The sequence below is a fragment of the Coregonus clupeaformis genome, chromosome 11 (assembly GCF_020615455.1).
Source record: "Coregonus clupeaformis isolate EN_2021a chromosome 11, ASM2061545v1, whole genome shotgun sequence".
NCBI lineage: Eukaryota > Metazoa > Chordata > Actinopteri > Salmoniformes > Salmonidae > Coregonus > Coregonus clupeaformis.
Window position 1 is genome coordinate 40912187 of NC_059202.1, and position 19860 is coordinate 40932046.

General features: G+C 39.2%; 1 protein-coding gene across 2 annotated transcripts; it reads right to left on the bottom strand.

Annotated features, from left to right (window-relative positions):
- Positions 1-1479: 1479 nt before the first annotated feature.
- Positions 1480-12471, bottom strand: LOC121555293 (midkine-A). Of its 2 annotated transcripts, none has more exons than XM_041869111.2 (5): positions 12335-12471; positions 3360-3448; positions 3036-3212; positions 2601-2765; positions 1480-2289 (listed from the first exon to the last, which is right to left on the bottom strand). In XM_041869111.2, the coding sequence occupies exons 1-5, from the start codon at positions 12337-12339 to the stop codon at positions 2273-2275; spliced, it is 453 nt and encodes a 150-aa protein (XP_041725045.1). In that variant the 5' UTR covers positions 12340-12471; the 3' UTR covers positions 1480-2272. The 2 variants fall into 2 exon arrangements, with proteins under 2 accessions (XP_041725045.1, XP_041725047.1); XM_041869113.2 differs by having other exon boundaries at positions 3036-3203; positions 12335-12466.
- Positions 12472-19860: the final 7389 nt, after the last annotated feature.

Genomic DNA, 19860 nt, shown 5'->3' on the forward strand with positions numbered 1-19860 from the left:
GGCAAATCCGAGGATGAAGTGTCAGCACCAGGTCCAGGGAGGAAAGGGAGAGGGAAAAGCAACAAGGGTAATCCTCTTCTTCGATCTCAGCATGCATCAAACGCCTTGATTATGCCCATCGCACATCTGAAAAGCTGTGGGCAACTTGGCAATAAAGCAAGGGAAGGTAGTCAAAATAGGATGAGACAAAACAAGTTCCATTAAGGTCTGTCTCTGGAGGGAGCAGGCGCGCCGCTGCAGAGCATCGGTTGGAGAAAAAGTCAAGGTGACCAATGTACGCTCCAACAAGTACTACGACAGTATTTTTCTCAACTCAAATGGAATAACCAGGGTTCTTAGCATCCAGGCTGCTACATTGGAAACTGTGAATCAATCCAAAAGTACACAAAGATGAAGGTGACCCTGGTGGCAGAGCCAGAGTTGGAAGGAGGTAGGCCTCCTGTAGCTCAGTTGGTAGAGCATGGCGCTTGCAACGGCAGGGTTGTGGGTTCGAATCCCATGGGGGGCCAGTATGAAACATTTATGCACTCACTAACAGTAAGTCGCTCTGGATAAGAGCGTCTGCTAAATGACTAAAATGTAAATGTATGAAAATTGTGGCATCGAAAATCCTTGGACAGACCTATGATATCAAACCTGACTGCGACTTTAAGGTGAGTGTCCATGCGATGTTACCTCTCGTTGCAGAGGGAATGTAATAAAAACGTAAGTTGAATCTGAATGATAAGGGTTTTGTGGCTTTTCAATCAATGGCTTGAAAAGTTACACAAAGAGAATCCTAAAATGTACTCCCTTTTGGCCTGAACTTCTCCAATATGTAATAATGATGCATAAAATGTATAACAAATAACCCTTTAGGAATGTGGGAAAGGGCTACTAAATATCGATAATGTGATATAATGTGGTGCGCTGAAGTGGTATACCACATAACAAGATGGCATGAAGCCTTAATCTGCTCAAGAAAATACTTTCTATCTGGTTTCTAATATGTGACTGTGCGTGGTAAACAGTTGTATTTCACCAGTGGTAATGCTGTAATTGACAATGGATAATGGAGTAAAGAGTTTATATCACTGTAAGAGTCAAGGCATGTAATTACACAGCTCATAACATTTTAACCTGTTTTTTATTGTTTACAAAACACTTTTGTTGTGGCGTGCTTTCATAGAAGTTGATTATTATTATTTAGCAAGTTATCAGACACTGCTAAATGACTGATGTTAATTTAACACGTATTACTTCATATCAATGAGAACTGATCATTTGTAACTGAATTCACGTTTACTGTAATTTTCGTTCTTTTTCTTTACTCCAAGGAGTTTAGCCTTTCTACCTTAGTTTTTGCTTTCAGGGAGGAAGGCTTTGCCTTTTTTCAAGTATTCTAATGTCTTCCAAAATAAATTAAATAAAGTGGTTTCCCCTACAATTAACACAGAACAACAATTACTTAATATGGAAAGTATTCAGACAAAACACAACTCATTTTTGTTATACAAACAACAGTACAGTATTTTATTATTTTATACAAACCTTATGTTGCAATGCCAGTCATTTCTATAGTTCAAAAAATTCATTTAGCAGAGGAGTTCTATTATTCCATAGTATTCTAATATTTGTTTCCTGGATATAGACAGTACACATATCCACTTACAAAATCTATTCCTCTACAATCTTCTAAAATATGTATTTTTGAGCTTCTGGAACATGGTCAACAACACTCATGATCATTGAAGAAATATTATAATTTTGTTTGTAGTGTTGTTTGTTTTGATGTTTAATTTCGTACCTATAGCTTTATTACAACTATCTATAGAAGTTGAAATCTTGACATTTTCTGTTAAAAAAACATAGGATGGCCTATAAACTATGAAGACTGACTTATATGTCAAGTTGCCTATTGAAAAGAATGTAACGTTTTTTTAAAAACCCTTAAAACAAAAAAAAACACATAACAAGATTGTTTTCATGAAAAGACATGAACATGAGTATAGACAGAGATTGTTGGGTTGTTGTTTTGAGAAGGAAAAGCGCTCAGTGGCAGACAGATGCCGCATCCCAAATGGCACCCTATTCCTTATATAGTGCAATACTTTTGACCAGGGCCCTCTGGTTAAAAGTAGTGCACTATATAAGGAATATGGTGCCATTTGGGACGTAGTCAGAGACACTGGCTGAGTGTTTGGCGAAGGAGGGAGACGATTGTGCTGCTGAAGTAAGCCAGAAGTCACACCTGCTGTGTCTCAGTCAATCCTCAAGCTTCCCTCTTTAGTTGTCACTCTGTCCTCTTCCCTATAAAAAAAAAGAAGAAGAAAAAGACAGGGGTTTGGATTCAATTGGGCTATTTCAGTCAAAGGGCGAATTGCATTGTGATATGGTGGCTATGAAATTCCTTTCAGCATATGAAGTGCTTTATTTTCTGCAGTATTGGGTTTGTGTTTTCATGTTGTTTTGGAGAACCTGCTTTTCCAGTTTAGTGACAAATGCATACCTGCTAAGAAGTATGCCATCTGTATTCAACATCCCCTTAACAAACAGAGTTTCAACCAGTTTTGCCCACTGGGTTTGTCCTATGGTGGTCTATTAAATGAAATCCGACCCACCTTTTCCTCCCTTCCCCTTGGGCTTGGAGGAGCAGGGCTTGGTCACCTCGAGGGTGGCCTTGCAGTCTAACTTGAACATGTCTTTCTTCAGGGTTCCTGACCGGCTCTTGGTGCCGGTGGTCGTGTCACACTCGCCCCAGTTGGTGAACCTGTACTTGCAGTCAGCTAGAAATACATAGCATCTATTTTATCAGAAAAATATCCATAAAAATCAAAAAGTATCAGTTAATCTAATTCCGTTATGATTAGGGACCAGAGTTTTTCCTGACCACGATGAGACCTGACCAGTGACCACGAAAAACTATAGGCCCTAGTTACTTAATGATGATGGTACAGAATGCAGATACATGTAGTATATTCACATATATGTGAATATATGTATGTACTGTATGTGTGTGTCAGGACCACATCCATTTCCAACATTTGCCCTCTTACCACCAAAGGCCTTCTTCCAGTTGCAAGGGATATTGCACTTGTGTTTGGTGGTGTGCTCGCCGCAAGTGGCCTCACGGAACCCATCTCCACAGTCACCAGCGTTGGGCACACATTTGCCAAAGTGCTTCTCAGCACACTCTGCTTTGCCCCCCTCTTTGGCTTTCTGACCTGTGGCACCAAAAATAAAAGAAAGAAATCATTGTATTGGTTTTGCCTGACATTTGCTGAAACACAACATAACAAAAACATGAGCTCCTTCAAAGGGATATATATCTTTTTTAATCTGACGTTTTGTACACAATGTAGTTTGATCACATTTCTCACTTTTTTTGTCACCATGTTTGTGTGCTGCTTCTGCTGTGACCATCAAGACCACAAGCAGCACAAGTGTCATTGAGAGCACACCTCGCATTCTGTGGAGAGAAAATGTAATATCATTATCAACATACTATTGGAAAGTATATTAGCCACTGGGCTGAAAGAGATTATCAAAACACATTATGGTTCCATCTATGTCCTATATATGTTTATGCTTTTGGGAGTTTTATTTGCGCAGAGGCTTTGGACCTTTAGCTGTTGGGAAGAGAACTCGGATGCACAGCCACTCCGTTTATTTTACATGGCCACCCCATTTTAACAGCATTTTTGTGAGCCATCGTCATAATGTACTGGCTTACATTGTACAATATTGGATGTGCTTAAGTTACATCTTAAATCTGTCACACATCTGCAATGTAGCCGTTGGCGTTGATCCTACTATGATTACATAATGTTACAGCAACATTAATTAATCTCTTCAAGCCAGAGTATGAACTTTTTTTTCTAATAGACAGAGACACCTAGGCTGTAGCTTGTGATTGGATGGTTGGGATGGTTAGTAACTTGTGAGTGATCATGGTTGAGTTCCTGCCCGACTAGATGCGCAGGCGTTGCATTGCCTCAACCAATGGTTGCGTGCCACCTCATCGACTGTTCAGTTGGGCATCAGATTACTAATGCCGCGTTCACGTGCTAGTCAGAACTAGGAAACTTGCTAACTGGTTGAACGCTGCACGTGTATAACTACAACCAGTTAGCAAGTCTGACATTTCCAAGTTTCCTAGTTCTGACGAGTACATGAACGCGGCATATATCCTATGATTTGGTTAGCTGATAGTTAAACACCTATCCAATCATTTTGAGATCTGGCAGGCGTCTGCAATGTAGTCGGGCAGAAACTCAACCCAAGCAGGTCCAACCAGGTATTCGTGTCCTACTAACTAGACTGTCCTTCCTTCCAAGGACAACACTTCTGTTTCTGGGTTCCTTCCCAGCATCATATCATGAAATCAAGAGCAATGCCCAGTGACACATTCCACACCTTTCCGGAAAGTTGTCTGCAGTCCTTTCTATTGTTCCAAAACACCAGCAAGTCATGATAGGCCGCATACCTTGTGTTACTTAGCTCACTAAACTTCTGAAAAAGTGCATTGGCCAGGCTTTGTGGAATTCAAGTCCAACTACATCGATTCGCCCAAGATCAATACTTTAAAAAAATGTAAATTATGAAATGCTAACTTTGTACCTATGTTTGCCCATCAAATACAACCACCAACAGTTTTCTCATTGCTGTTGCTCTAAGATGGCAACTCAGCGCAAATGCGCATGTGCCATTTGAATCTCAACAAGTAAACAGTCGGTGGTTGTATTTGATTAACGTTTATTGACACCAAACAAAGAAAGACACATAAACTACAGAGGTCAAACATAGGTACAAGGTCAGCGTTTAATAATTAATATTTTTTAAAGTATTGACCTTGGGTGAATCAATTTAGTCGGACCTGAATTCCAAAAAGCCTGGTCTCTGCTCCACTCCGTTGGTGGAGTTCATCAGAAACTTCCTTCACCATGGAGTGGAGTTTAGTCAGCTACAGTGCCTTCAGAAAGTATTCAGACTTACTCCACATTTTGTTGTGTTACAGCCTGAATTCAAAATTGATTAAATATATATATTTATATTATTATATATATATATATATTATATATATACCCATCTACACGCAATACCCCATAATGACAAAGTGAAAACATGTTTTTAGAAATGTTTGCAAATGTATTGAAAACAGAACTATCTCATTCTATACATGTTAGAATCACCTTTGGCAGCGATTACAGCTGTGAGTCTTTCTGGGTAAGTCTCTAAGAGCTTTGCACACCTGGACTGTACAATATTTGCACATTATTCTTTTAAAAATTCTTCAAGTTCTGTCAAGTTGGTTATTGATCATTGCTAGACAGCAATTTTTAAGTCTTGCCATAGATTTTCAAGCCGATTTAAGTCAAAACTGTAACTAGGGCACTCGAACATTCATTGTCGTCTTGGTAAGCAACTCCAGTGTATAGATTATTGTCCTGCTGAAAGGTGAATGTGTCTCCCAGTGTCTGTTGGAAAGCAGACTGAACCAAGTTTTCCTCTAGGATTTTGCCTGTGCTTAGCTCTATTCCGTTTATTTTTATCCTAAAAAAAACTCCCTAGTCCTTGCAGATGACAATCATACCCATAACATGATGCAGCCACCACCATGCTTGAAAATATGAAGTGGTACTCAGTGATGTGTTGTGTTGGATTTGCCCCAAACATAACGCTTTGTATTCAGGACATAAAGTTAATTTCTTTGCAAATTTCTTTTGCAGTTTTACTTTAGTGCCTTATTGCAAACAGGATGCATGTTTTGGAATATTTGTTATTCTTTACAGGCTTCCTTCTCTTCACTCTGTCATTTAGGTTAGTATTGTGAAGTAACTACAATGTTGTTGATCCATCCTCAGTTTTCTCCTATTACAGCCATTCAATTCTTTAACTGTTTTAAAGTCACCATTGGCCTCATGGTGAAATCCCTGAGCGGTTTCCTTCCTCTCCGACAACTGAGTTAGGAATATTTGTCTATCTTTATAGTGACTGGGTGTCTTGCGACGCCATCCGAAGTGTAATAACTAACTTCACCATGCTCAAAGGGATAATCAATGTCTTTGCTTTTTTTTTTTACCTATCTACCAATAGGTGCCCTTCTTTGCAAGGCATTGGAACACCTACCTGGTCTTTGTGGATGAATCTGTGTTTAAAATTCACTGATCGACTGAGGGACCTTACGTGTGGGGTACAGAGATGAGGTAGTCATTCAAATAAAATAAAATAAAATTGTATTGGTCACATACACGTGTTTAGCAGATGTTATTGCGGGTGTAGCAAAATGCTTGTGCTTCTAGCTCCGACAGTGCAGTAATATCTAACAAGTAATATCTAACAATTTCACAACATATACCCAATACACACAAATCTAAGTAAGGAATGGATTAAGAATATATACACTACCGTTCAAAATTTTTATGTCACTTAGAAATGTCCTTGTTTTCGAAAGAAAAGCAATTTGTTTGTCCATTAAAATAACATCAAATTGATCAGAAATACAGTGTTAACATTGTTAATGTTGTAAATGGCTATTGTAGCTGGAAACGGCTGATTTTTATGGAATATCTACATAGGCGTACAGAGGCCCAATATCAGCAACCATCAGTCCTGTGTTCCAATGGCAAGTTGTGTTTGCTAATCCAAGTTTATCATTTTAAAAGGCTAATTGATCATTAGAAAACCCTTTTGCAATTATGTTAGCACAGCTGAAAAATGTTGTGCTCATTAAAAAAGCAATAAAACTGGCCTTATTGAGACTAGTTGAGTATCTGGAGCATCAGCAATTGTGGGTTTGATTACAGGCTCAAAATGGCCAGAAACAAATAACTTTCTTCTGAAATTCGTCAGTCTATTCTTGTTCTGAGAAATGAAGGCTATTCCATGCGAGAAATTGCCAAGAAACTGAAGATCTCGTACAACGCTGTGTACTACTTCCTTCACAGAACAGCGCAAACTGGCTCTAACCAGAATAGAAAGAGGAGTGGGAGGCCCCAGTGCACAACTGAGCAAGAGGACAAATACATTAGTGTCTAGTTTGAGAAACAGGCACTTCACAGGTCCTCAACTGGCAGCTTCAGTAATAGTACCCGCAAAACACCAGTCTCAACGTCAACAGTGAAGAGGCGACTCCGGGATGCTGACCTTCTAGGCAGAGTTGCAATGAAAAAGCCATATCTCAGACTCCCCATCTTAATCTTTTATTTTTATTGGCCAGTCTGAGATATGGCTTTTTCTTTGCAACTCTGCCTAGAAGGTCAGCATCCCGGAGTCGCCTCTTCACTGTTGACGTTGAGACTGGTGTTTTAATAGTCACAGTGGGTACGACATCTCCTATACACTTCCTTATATACTCAGTTACGGTATCAGTGTATTCGTCAAAATTATTTTCGCAAGCTACCCGGAACAAATCCCAGTCCGTGTGATCAAAACAATCTTGAAGCGTGGATTCCGATTGGTCAGACCAGCGTTGAATAGTCCTTAGCACGGGTACTTCCTGTTTGAATTTCTGCCTATAGGAAGGGAGAAGCAAAATGGAGTCGTGGTCAAATTTGCCGAAAGGAGGGCGGGGAAGGGCCTTGTAAGCATTGTGGAAGTTTGAATAACAGTGGTCCAGAGTTTTAGCAGCGTGAGTACTACAGCCGATATGTTGATAGATCTTCGGCAGCCTAGTCCTCAAATTTGCTTTGTTAAAATCCCCAGCTACAATAAATGCAGCCTCAGGATATGTGGTTTCCAGTTTGCATAAAGTCCAGTGAAGTTCTTTGAGGGCCGTCGTGGTATCGGCTTGAAGGGGAATATAAACGGCCGTGGCTATAACGGAGGAAAATTATCTTGGGAGATAATACGGTCGGCATTTGATTGTGAGGTATTCTAGGTCGGGTGAACAAAAGGACTTGAGTTCCTCTATGCTACTACAATTACACCATAAGTTGTTAATCATGAAACACACACCTCCGCCCTTCTGCTTCCCGGAGAGATATTTATTCCTATCTGCGCGATGAACTGAGAAGCCTTCTGGCTGGACCGATACCGACAGAGTATCCTGAGAGAGCCATGTTTCCGTGAAACAAAGTATGTTGCAGGCCCTGATGTCTTTCTGGAAAGAAATCCTTGCCCTGAGCTCATCAACTTTGTTATCCAAAGACTGAACATTAGTGAGTAATATACTTGGAAGCGGTGGGTGGTGTACGCGCCTCCTAAGTAGAAACAGCAGGCCGCCTGGAGTACCTCTCCTCTGCCGGCGATGTTTTGGGTCGGCCTCTGGAATCAGTTAAATTGCTCTGGGGAGAGCGAACAAAGGATCTGCTTCGGAGAAGTCATATTCCTGGTCGTAATGCTGGTAGTTCTGATGAGTTACCGCCGCTCTGATATCCAATAGTTATTCCCGGCTGTATGTAATGACACAAAATATTTCCTGAGCAAATAAAGTAAAAAATAATACCGCAAAGTTTCCTAAGAGCTAGTCGCGAGGCCGCCATCTCTGTCGGCACCATCTTAAACTCATGTTAAACACTATTATTGTACACAGAGTGAGTCCATGCAACTTATGTGACTTGTTAAGCAAATGTATACTCCTGAATTTATTTAGGCTTGCCATAAAGGGATGAAATACTAATTGACTCAAAACATTTCAGCTTTTCAATTTTAATTATTATTATTTTATTTTTTTATACAATAAACAAAAATATAAATGCAACATGGAAAGTGTTGATCCCATGTTTCATGAGCTGAAATAAAAGATCCCCGAAATGTTCCATATGCACAAAAAGCGTATTTCTCTCAAATGTTTTGCACTAATTTGTTTACGTCCCTGTTAGTGAGCATTTCGCCTTTGCCAAGATAATCTATTCACCTGACAGGTGTTGCATATCAAGAAGCTGATTAAACAGCATGATCATTACACAGGTACACCTTGTGCTGAGGACAATAAAAGGCCACTCTAAAATGTGCAGTTTTGTCACACAACACAATGCCACAGATGTTTCAAGTGTTGAAGGAGCATGCAATTGGCATGCTGACTGCAGGAATGTCCACCAGAGCTGTTGCCAGATAATTTAATTATAATAATTTAATATTAATTTCTTTACCATAAGCCGCCTCCAACATCATTTTAGAAAAATTGGCAGTACGTCCAACCGGCATCACAACCGCAGACCACGTGTAACCAAGCCAGCCCAGGACCTCAACATCTGGCTTCTTCACCTGAGGGATCGTCTGTACCTGGCAGATGGCAGACAGAGTCTATGGCGTTTGTGTGGGCGAGCGGTTTGCTGATGTCAACGACGTTGTGAACAGAGTGCCCCATGGTGACGGTGATGTTATGGTATGGGCAGGCATAAGCCACAGACAATGAACACAATTGCATTTTATCGATGGCAATTTGAATGCACAGAGATACTGTGACGAAATCCTGAGGCCCATTCTCGTGCCGTTCATCCGCCACCATCACCTCATGTTTCAGCATGATAATGCACAGCCCCATGTTGCAAGGATCTGTACACAAATCCTGGAAGCTGAAAATGTCCCAGTTTTTCCAAGGCCTGCATATTCACCAGACATGTCACCCATTGAGCATGTTTGGGATGCTCTGGATCGACGTGTACGACAGCGTGTTCCATTTCCCGCCAATATCCAGCAACTTCGCATAGCCATTGAAGAGGAGTGGGACAACATTCCACAGGCCACAATCAACAGCCTGATCAACTATTCGAAGGAGATGTGTCACGCTGCATGAGGCAAATGGTGGTCACACAAGATACTGACTGGTTTTCTGGTCCACACCCCTACCTTTTTTTTCAAGGGATCTGTGACCTACAGATGCATATCTGTATTCTCAGTCATGTGAAATCCATAGATCGGGGCCTAATGAATTTATTTCAATTGACTGACTTCCTTATATGAACTGTAACTCAGTAAAATCTTTGAAATTGTTGCATGTTTATATTTTTGTTCAGTGTAATTCCACTTTGACGTTACATTTACATTATGGGGTATTGTGTGTAGGCCAGTGACACAAAATCTCAATTTACTATATTCTAAATTCAGGCTGTAACACAACAAAAATGTGGAAAAAGTCAAGGGTGTGAATAATTTCTGAAGGCACTGTATGTGTTGCTCTGAGTTACTGCACCTCAATGCGGTACACTGTACTTATTATAACATACTTTGTTCTGTTCTCAGTCAGTTTATAGACAACTTTACTTAGAAGTTACTATGCAGTTAACTAACTTAATCTTAGTTGGTGGATCATTTTAGCCTATGAACATAGCCTACTAATATCTGTATCTTTGTTTCCATGATTACATGGAAAACCACGCTACTACAGCTATACACCACATACAGATACTTTCCTGTTGACAGTTTTGCATGATGAAAGTAGGCTAATGGATTCTTACATTGCTCTTATCCGATCATAATATTTTGTCTGGTTAACCTTTGTCTCACTGAATCAACTAATGCCTTCAAGCCTTCTGCCATTACTTGATGAGCGCTCAATCAACAAGCACGGCAGTGTATCCCCTTAATATGTGGGCCACAGGCATCCCCCTTTGAATACATTAAATGTGTCAATAACCCATACATCTCTCCCTGTCTCTCTCCTCCCCCTCCCTCCATTACTGGGCTGGGAAATTACAGTCTTCTTTGAGAGTTCAGTTTCAAGAGAAAGGCCTCCATTAAATGAGTCCGTTCTTTCACACGTCAGCCGGCCGAGCAAATCCCGTTCGTCTCCCGGCCCTAAATGTGGAGGGCTTCTCCGGGCTTTTGTGTGAACAGAACAGGCTCTCAGCAGGCTCCCTCTCCCTCTCTCTCGCTGTGCTCCAGCCATGCAGAGAGAGAGGCCAAGCGCTTGCTGAAAAGCCTTTAGAGTCCGCTCAAAGGAATACTGATTCATTGGGCCAAAACAAAAGGCCTTCTTGCCTGTTTTCATTTCTCTCAAAAGCCCTAACACAGATCCCATGCCACATCTTAGGAGCAAGGCCTCTCCACTGTCCAGCTGAATGTAAACCTATTTGCATAAGAAGACAATCAAGTCTTAAGATGAAGAAAAGAAGCGTGATGCTCCCTTTGGCAGATGCGAGGGCAGTACATTTTGAGAACTTCCTCATGAACCGGAGAGTTCACTCTCCCAAAAGGCAAACTTCATGAAAATCATTTAAATATGATCTTGAACGCAGATCTGTTGTGGATCTCTAGAACAAAATGATCATATCAACCAAACACTGTGTAAACAATGTGAATCAAGTTTTTACTAAGACATGACCTTGTTATAACCATGGAACCAATATGCGTAGACATACTGAACAAATAGACAACATGAGCTGATGATTCTCCCTCTTTCACAACTATTCACAATTACTTCACAACAACTGTCTCACAACTACGTACAAGACAAACAAAGCCTTACCTAAAAGTTTGGGAAAATACAATCTTTAAAAGTTGTTGTGTCACGGGAGGGAGCTACAAAAGAGTGATAGGGGTGCATTCCATTCCTCCAATCACTCTTCCTCAGTTCAACCATGACATAGTTATATAGTTGGATTACCTAACCATGCGATGCCCTATATCCTAAAACTAGACAATAGTGTGTGGAAAATCTCTGGCAGGGTTGACATCCTGCAAGTGCATGAAGAGTGTTGCTTTAATTGGGAGTAAAATAAACCCCCAAGGCAAACAATTAGCTAGCCATGGTAACTTCCTACAGGGTCAGATAAATCCCAACATTTTGATGGTTTTGAAAGGAGAACAAACACATTTAGAAACCACACTGTCGGATGATTGTCCCATAATTATTAGAAGCCACTTTTTCTATCATCAAAACTCAATTAATTGGATCACTTCCACTATCAAAAGCTTAATCTATTTTCCCCATATTTGAATTGAACAATTATATCTCATTGAACAATTACATCTGATTCTATGGTTTAGGTGGTAATACCTGTAGGCATAAACAAGTAACACCATAGGATACCCTTTCTAACACCCGATAGAGTTGGGCTACATCATAACACAAGGATGCTCCTGTAGGAATGTGAAAACCAAGTTAAAAAAATGTCCCTCCCATTGTAAGAAGTCTTAAAGCGGTATATACATTTTTTTGAGAATATAGAGTAAAAAACCCAGTCTGTACCGATATGCTACTTGATAGTACGTAAAACAAATTTGAGATTTGGTTTTTGCATAATGTGTAATACCCAGGCTACCAAGGCATGCACTTGTTCTGAACATCGACAGCAAATCAGTGAACAAAGAAAAAATGTAAATTACATATGGATATGCTATATTATTCTTAATAATTAATGCCTTAAACTGACAAAAAAATGCGGCATAAGAAAACAGTGCGTCAACTTACTTCATTCTCACAAGTAGGCAACTTCACAGTCAGTCAAGTCACTATACCGGTTGTGTAGTCGTTTGCTTTCCCGCACCCAGACTACAGCTTGCGTTTACTGTGTCGTCCTACTTTTTTTTCTCGAAACTAGTTTGAGCTGGTCACATATGAACAATGTTTAAATCTGCCACTCGGTGACATCACTTACCCATGTGGCATCACTTTAATCCATATAATGGTAGGCAAAACAAGCCCATCTCATTTGCACAATATACAGTGGTCATGATTTCTGAGAACTGCCTGCTTCATTAATTATTGTTCATTCAAACGTGTTTTACAGTGTTTATCACTTACAACTTTTTGTGACAGACCTTTTATTATTGTTAAATACACCTGTTGTCATCAAGTAACACTGTAGACTCCCAAATAGATTAATATTGCATTTAATATATCATTAAATGTAAATATTATGTCAGTGTTATGTTACAATCCAAAATGGTGAACCACATGTCTGTTATAAGAATGTAGAGAGGTATGGGGGAATCCTGCAGAATGGCAGGTGAATTGCAAGCCAAAGAGCTTTGTAGAATATACAGTTTCACTTTTCACTACTAGGACCAGTAATTCGCATCTTGATTCTCAGGTTTTCCATCCCAGTAATTAGCTTCACTTCATCCATCAATGATTCACTGCTTCCTTATTGCACAACAGACCCACAATGCACTCATATTTACCCATGGTCATAAACATCTCTCCTTTATCCCTCTCATCCCTTCTTTCCCAATGAAGTCCACATGACTTCTGTTATAGGGTGAGGAACACCTGTTTAGTCAGGGAATGATTCAGTTGGATAAATAATACCTGTATAAATGCTGTAAGGTTTTGTGTAAGGTTTGTCACTGGGTTATAGATCACCATTTGGCTCTTGTGTACACAGTAGCAACCTCTGTTTCTTTCATTAACAACATGTTTTGTTGAAGTAATGTATTTTCATAATGTGAATTCTTTAGTGCTTTTAAGTTGATTGGGGTGTCTGTATTGTTATATTAATATATCATTATACATTGAACAAAAATATAAATGCAACATATTGGTCACAAGTTTCATGAGCTGAAATAAAATGTTCCAGAAATTTTCCATACACACAAAAAGCATTTTTCTCTCAAGTTTTGTGCAAAAATGTGTTTACATCCCTGTTAGTAAGCATGTCTCCTTTGTCAAGATAATCCATCCACCTGACAGTTGTGGCATATCAAGAAGCTGATTAAAGAGCATGATCATGACACAGGTGAACCTTGTGCTGGGGACAATAAAAGACCACTCTAAAATTTGCAGTTTTTACACACAACACAATGCCACAGATGTCTAAAGTTTTGAGGGAGTGTGCAATTGACATGCTGACTGCAGGAATGTCCACCAGAGCTGTTTCCAGATAATTTAATGTTAATTTCTCTACCATAAGCCGACTCCAACGTCATTTGACAGAATTTGGCAGTACATCCAACTGGCTTTACAACCGCGGACCACGTATATGGCATCGTGTGGGCGAGCGGTTTGCTGATGTCAACGTTGTTTAAAGGCATCTGTGACCAACAGATGCATATCTGTATTCCCAGTCATGTGAAATCCGTAGATTAGGGCCTAATGAATTTATTTCAATTGTCTGATTTCCTCAAATGAACTGTAACTCAGTAAAATCTTTGAAAGTGTTGCGTGTTGCATTTATATTTTTGTTCAGTATAATTATGTTACATGGTTTAATCTAGACAAACCTGTCAATACACTTTAATAAAAACACAGTGACCCTTCCGCTATATAGCTTGAAAAAACATTCACATGCTTTTTTATGTATATTAAACATATATTAAAGCTGAAAAAAGCAGAAGCTTATACATTTCTCTCATGGCTTTGTTGACTGTTGCTTCTCAGGGCAGAGTTGAATGCCACCACCACCCAAGGTTGTCGGTTCCCTCCTCATGCTGAAATGGATCAGTCATGCGTGGGGGACATTGTTGGTCTGTTGCTATTGGAGCCTGCAGCTGGGAAGCTGGGAAAAGTCACATGAAGGCCAACTTGTGGAAGGAAGTCTTCCCCTGCTGAGTCCTATAAAGTTGTCCTCCCTTTTCCAACCCAAGAAAAAAACAGCCATCAAGTAAGGAACCAACCAATGAAATAATCTGTGAACGTTTTCTGATCCCAGGAATGTTCCCCCCAATCAATCCCAGGGCTGATCTGAGATGAGGTACCCCCTGTCCATGTAATCTTATTCATTATGATCAAAAAGGGAGACGCCCAGATGCCCTTCATTCTATTTACCCCAGAAAAGAAGAAGAGCCAATTGAACAAAGATCCCCATGCTTCAACTAACTTAAACATATCAAGTAACTGTAAATATATTTTTTAAAGTAAAGTAGTGACAGTCAAAAACTGCAACAATCATTGTTTAAAGGTTTATAAAAAATAAAAAAAACTGTAGTAAACAGGCTTGAAGAGCAAATATACAGCACAATACAACTATATTTAAAAATATATATATTTCATACAGGTCTGTCCATTACTCTGGTCGCTGTTCATAAGTACAAACATTATCTTTTGAAAGGGACTGCACATCGGACAGCAGCAGTAGTCATTCTGACATTTTCAATGGCTTGATGCTAATTCTCCAACCCTGAATTGCACAGCAACTCAAAACAAAGCATTGATAACACACCCAAATAAGTTTTATAACCCCGTAAAAGCAACACATAAATAGGCAGGTCTACAAAGATTTCTAAGTATTGATAAAAAGCGATCTATATTTCACAATAATCAAGCCATATTTCTGATAATACTTGTAAAAGTTGTAAAGTGATAAGTAAACTGATGTTTTAAGATACTTGACTGAGCAGTCAGGTTACACATACAATAGTTTAAATAAGTTTCATCGAGACAAAGGAATGCGAGACAAATTACTGAATAAGGCTAATAAAGTGAAATGATTAATGCTCATGTTAACTGGCTAATATATGAAAGATACAGTACAGTAGTAAAGAATTGACTTAAGTAGTAATGGTGTGCAATAAAAAAATATTTGGGAATCTGTTCACTGTTATGTGTTGAATTCTTACTAGACTTTTGTAGCATGTAAAACACATTTTAATCTAGCAAGTGTATCTTGTTCGCTGAAGTAAAGGGAGAAATACATTGTGAAGCATAGTTATTGCCAAACGTGGTGCTATTGCCATGTCTTTCAAAGCAAAGATTCCCTAAAGAACCAGAAATGTAAGAAGTATCAGAGTTAATAAATGACAATAAATGTAACAACAGAAACAGGTATGTAGAATTGAACACAAGTATCATGGTCTATAACATATAATGTACTTGCTTTGGCGGATATAGGGTTAACTTTCTGACGTCCTCATAACACACTCTTAATGTCCTCGTAATACACACTTAAGTCCACTCATCATCCAAAACACAAGACGGAGGCAGTTTTACATGGGCTAAAGATGCTTCCAATAAGTAAATAAGGATGTTTCACCTATTTACAGAAAAACTATACATCACAAAGTACACATTTGTAAAAATACATCAGATTTACATTTTATGTAACAAACATGGACAGAGAACAGAAAAATATCTCAAAGCTGTGGTATATAAATATCTAAGGACTGTACAAGGTAATGCAGCGAGAGCAAATTCAAGCCACAGAGAAATATAAAGTATTTCTTTAGCAATAAGAGTGGTAGTGCAAATACGGCTTTTAATAATGAGTTACTAGGATGCCAGTTTTTTTCATATTTGATCATAAGCAAAAATGCAGTTATTTCTAAATATAGTATAGCATTTCATAGATATAGTTGAAGTCGGAAGTTTACATACACCTTAGCCAAATACATTTAAACTCAGTTTTTCACAATTCCTGACATTTAATCCTAGTAAAGATTCCCTGTCTTAGGTCAGTTAGGATCACCACTTTATTTTAAGAATGTGAAATGTCAGAATAATAGTAGAGAGAAATGATTTTTTCAGCTTTTATTTCTTTCATCACATTCCCAGTGGGTCAGAAGTTTAAATACACTCAATTCCTGACTGATGTCTTGAGATGTTGCTTCAATATATCCACATAATTTTCCTTCCTCATGATGCCATCTATTTTGTGAAGCGCACCAGTCCCTCCTGCAGCAAAGCACCCCCACAGCATGATGCTGCCACCCCCTTGCTTCACGGTTGGGATGGTGTTCTTCGGCTTGCAAGCACCCCCTTTTTCCTCCAAACATAACAATGGTCATTATGGCCAAACAGTTATATTTTTGTTTCATCAGACCGGAGGACGTTTCTCCAAAAAGTACTATCTTTGTCCCCATGTGCAGTTGCAAACCGTAGTCTGGCTTTTTTATGGTGGTTTTGGAGCAGTGGCTTCTTCCTTGCTGAGCGGCCTTTCAGGTTATGTCAATATAGGACTCGTTTTACTGTGGATATAGATACTTTTGTACATGTTTCCTCCAGCATCTTCACAAGGTCCTTTGTTGTTGTTCTGGGATTGATTTGCACTTTTCGCACCAAAGTACGTTCATCCCTAGGAGACAGAACGCGTCTCCTTCCTGAGTGGTATGACGGCTGCGTGGTCCCATGCTGTTTATACGTGCGTACTATTGTTTGTACAGATGAACGTGGTACCTTCAGGCGTTTGGAAATTGCTCCCAAGGATGAACCATACTTGTGGAGGTCTACAATTTTTTTCTGAGGTCTTGGCTGATTTCTTTTGATTTTCCCATGATGTCAAGCAAAGAGGCACTGAGTTTGAAGGTAGTTCTTGAAATACATCCACAGGTACACCTCCAATTGACTCAAATGATGCCAATTAGCCTATCAGAAGCTTCTAAAGCCATGATATCATTTTCTGGAATTTTCCAAGCTGTTTAAAGGCACAGTCAACTTAGTGTATGTAAACTTCTGACCCACATGAATTGTGATACAGTGAATTATAAGGGAAATAATCTGTCTGTAAACAATTCTTGGAAAAATTACTTGTGTCATGCACAAAGTCCGACTTGCCAAAACAATAGTTTGTTAACAAGAAATGTGTGGAGTGGTTGAAAAACGAGTTTTAATGACGCCAACCTAAGTGTATGTAAACTTGCGACTTCAACTGTATACATTGGTTTATTAGTGGTAGACATAAGCTTTAAGTAAAATATCCAATGGCAGATCATTAGAGTAAACAAGAACATCCAGAGGTTTTAGATTTTCAAAAGGAAAGCCTTCATTCAATACGGCAAAGCATCTATCCTATCTAGTGTTGCAAAGGGAGGGTATATTACTGGAAACATTCGAAGTTTACCAGTAAACTACCAACATTTTAGTAACTTTCAAGGAATATATGGAATTTATCAGATGACATCTAGTGGCCTTATTGGGTACTTCAGAATATCACAGATGTCTGTAATTATCTCTGGCCTTCTGTATGGCCTTATCACATGTAAAATATATAACAAAAACAAATAAGATGATTTAAAACAAAAAAAATACAACGACAAAGCTGTAAAACATTATCCTAAATATTAACCATTCACTTAGTGTATACCATTGGTGTTTAATATGAGGGTTCCAGCATTAAATATCCTTTATTTATTTGTCTTTGTCGTAAATGTTTTCGGGCCAAACTGATGGTAGTTGTGAAAAAAGTCAATAGTTGGAAGAGTTGCAGAGTTAATTGAAAATAATGCCATTGTTGATTATATGCTTTTTTCATTCATTAGGCTATTTTCTATCCACTAGAAACTCATGGACAATATGGACCCAGATATAAAAATGAATACTATATATGGAATACGTTTTTTTAAAGTTATTCAAATATATACTGAACGAATATATAAACGCAACATGTAAAGTGTTGGTCCCATTTTTCATGAGCTGAAATAAAAGATTCCAGACATTTTCCATAAGCACAAAAAGCTTATTTCTCTCACATTTTGTGCACAAATGTGTTTACATCCCTGTAAGTGAGCATTTCTCCTTTGCCAAGATAATCCATCCACCTGACAGGTGTGTCATATCAAGATTAAACAGCATGATCATTACACAGGTGCAGCTTGTGCTGCGAACAATAAAAAGGCTACTCTAAAATGTGCAGTTTTGTCACACAACACAATGCCACAGATGTCTCAAGTTTTGAGGGAGCGTGCAATTGGCATGCTGACTGCAGGAATGTCCAACAGAGCTGTTGCCAGATAATTTAATGTTCATTTCTCTACCATAAGCCACCTCCAACGTCATTTTAGAGAATTTGGCAGTACATCCAACCGGCTTCACAAACACAGACCACGAGTAACCACGTCAGCCCAAGACCTTCACATCCGGCTTTTTCAACTGCGGGATCGTCTATGGACTGGGAGGGGGGCTGCTGAGGAGTATTGTAACAAAGCCCTTTTGTGAGGAAAAACGGATTCTGATTGGCTGGGCCTGGCTCCACAGTGGGTGGACCTGGCTCCCAAGTGGGTGGGCCTATGCCCTCCCAGGCCCACCCATGGCTGTGCCCCTGCCCAGTCATGGGAAATCCATAGATCAGGACCAAATTTATTTATTTAAATTGACTGATTTCCTTCTATGATTACCTTCTATTTCCTTCTTGAAATTGTTGCATGTTGCGTTTATATTTTTGATCAGTATAAATGACCAAAGTTACCATAGATTATCTGTTAATTACCCAAATTAACGAAGATTCCGGTAACTTTGGTAAATGACTGGTAGCTTTGCAACCCTAATGCTTTCTCAAGCCCACACTTACACAAACAGTATCCCTGGTTAATTCTATAGAGTCTAAGGGGGGGTTATACAGTGCCTTGCAAAAGTATTCATCCCCCTTTGCATTTTTCCTATTTTGTTGCATTGCAACCTGTCATTTAAATGGATTTTTATTTGGATTTCATGTAATGGACATACACAAAATAATCCAAATTGGTGAAGTGAAATGAAAAAAATTACTTGTTTAAAAAAATTCAAAAAAATAAATTACGGAAAAGTGGTGCGTGCATATGTATTCACCCCCTTTGCTATGAAGCCCATAAATAAGATCTGGTGCAACCAATTACCTTCAGAAGTCACATAATTAGATAAATAAAGTCCACCTGTGTGCAATCTAAGTGTCACATGATCTGTCACATGATCTCAGTATATATACACCTGTTCTGAAAGGCCCCAGAGTCTGCAACACCACTAAGCAAGGCGCACCATCAAGCAAGCGGCACCATGAAGACCAAGGAGCTCTCCAAACAGGTCAGGGACAAAGTGGTCCTCTGTAGCTCAATTGGTAGAGCATGGCGCTTGTAACGCCAGGGTAGTGGGTTTGATCCCCGGGACCACCCATACGTAAAAATTTATGCACACATGACTGTAAGTCACTTTGGATAAAAGCGTCTGCTAAATGGCATATTATAATATATTATTATAAGTACAGATCAGGGTTGGGTTATAAATAAAATATCCGGAACTTTGAACATCCCACGGGCACCATTAAATCCATTATTAAAAAATTGAAAGAATATGGCACCACAACAAACCTGCCA

Bases quoted from the DNA above. Each gene is read 5' to 3' on its own strand.
- LOC121555293 (XM_041869111.2), bottom strand. The intron at 3,213-3,359 runs GTGAGAAATGTG...CTTTTATTTTTG, and splicing joins CAAACATGGTGACAAAAAAA to GTGCCACAGGTCAGAAAGCC. The intron at 2,766-3,035 runs GTAAGAGGGCAA...ATGTATTTCTAG, and splicing joins CTGGAAGAAGGCCTTTGGTG to CTGACTGCAAGTACAGGTTC.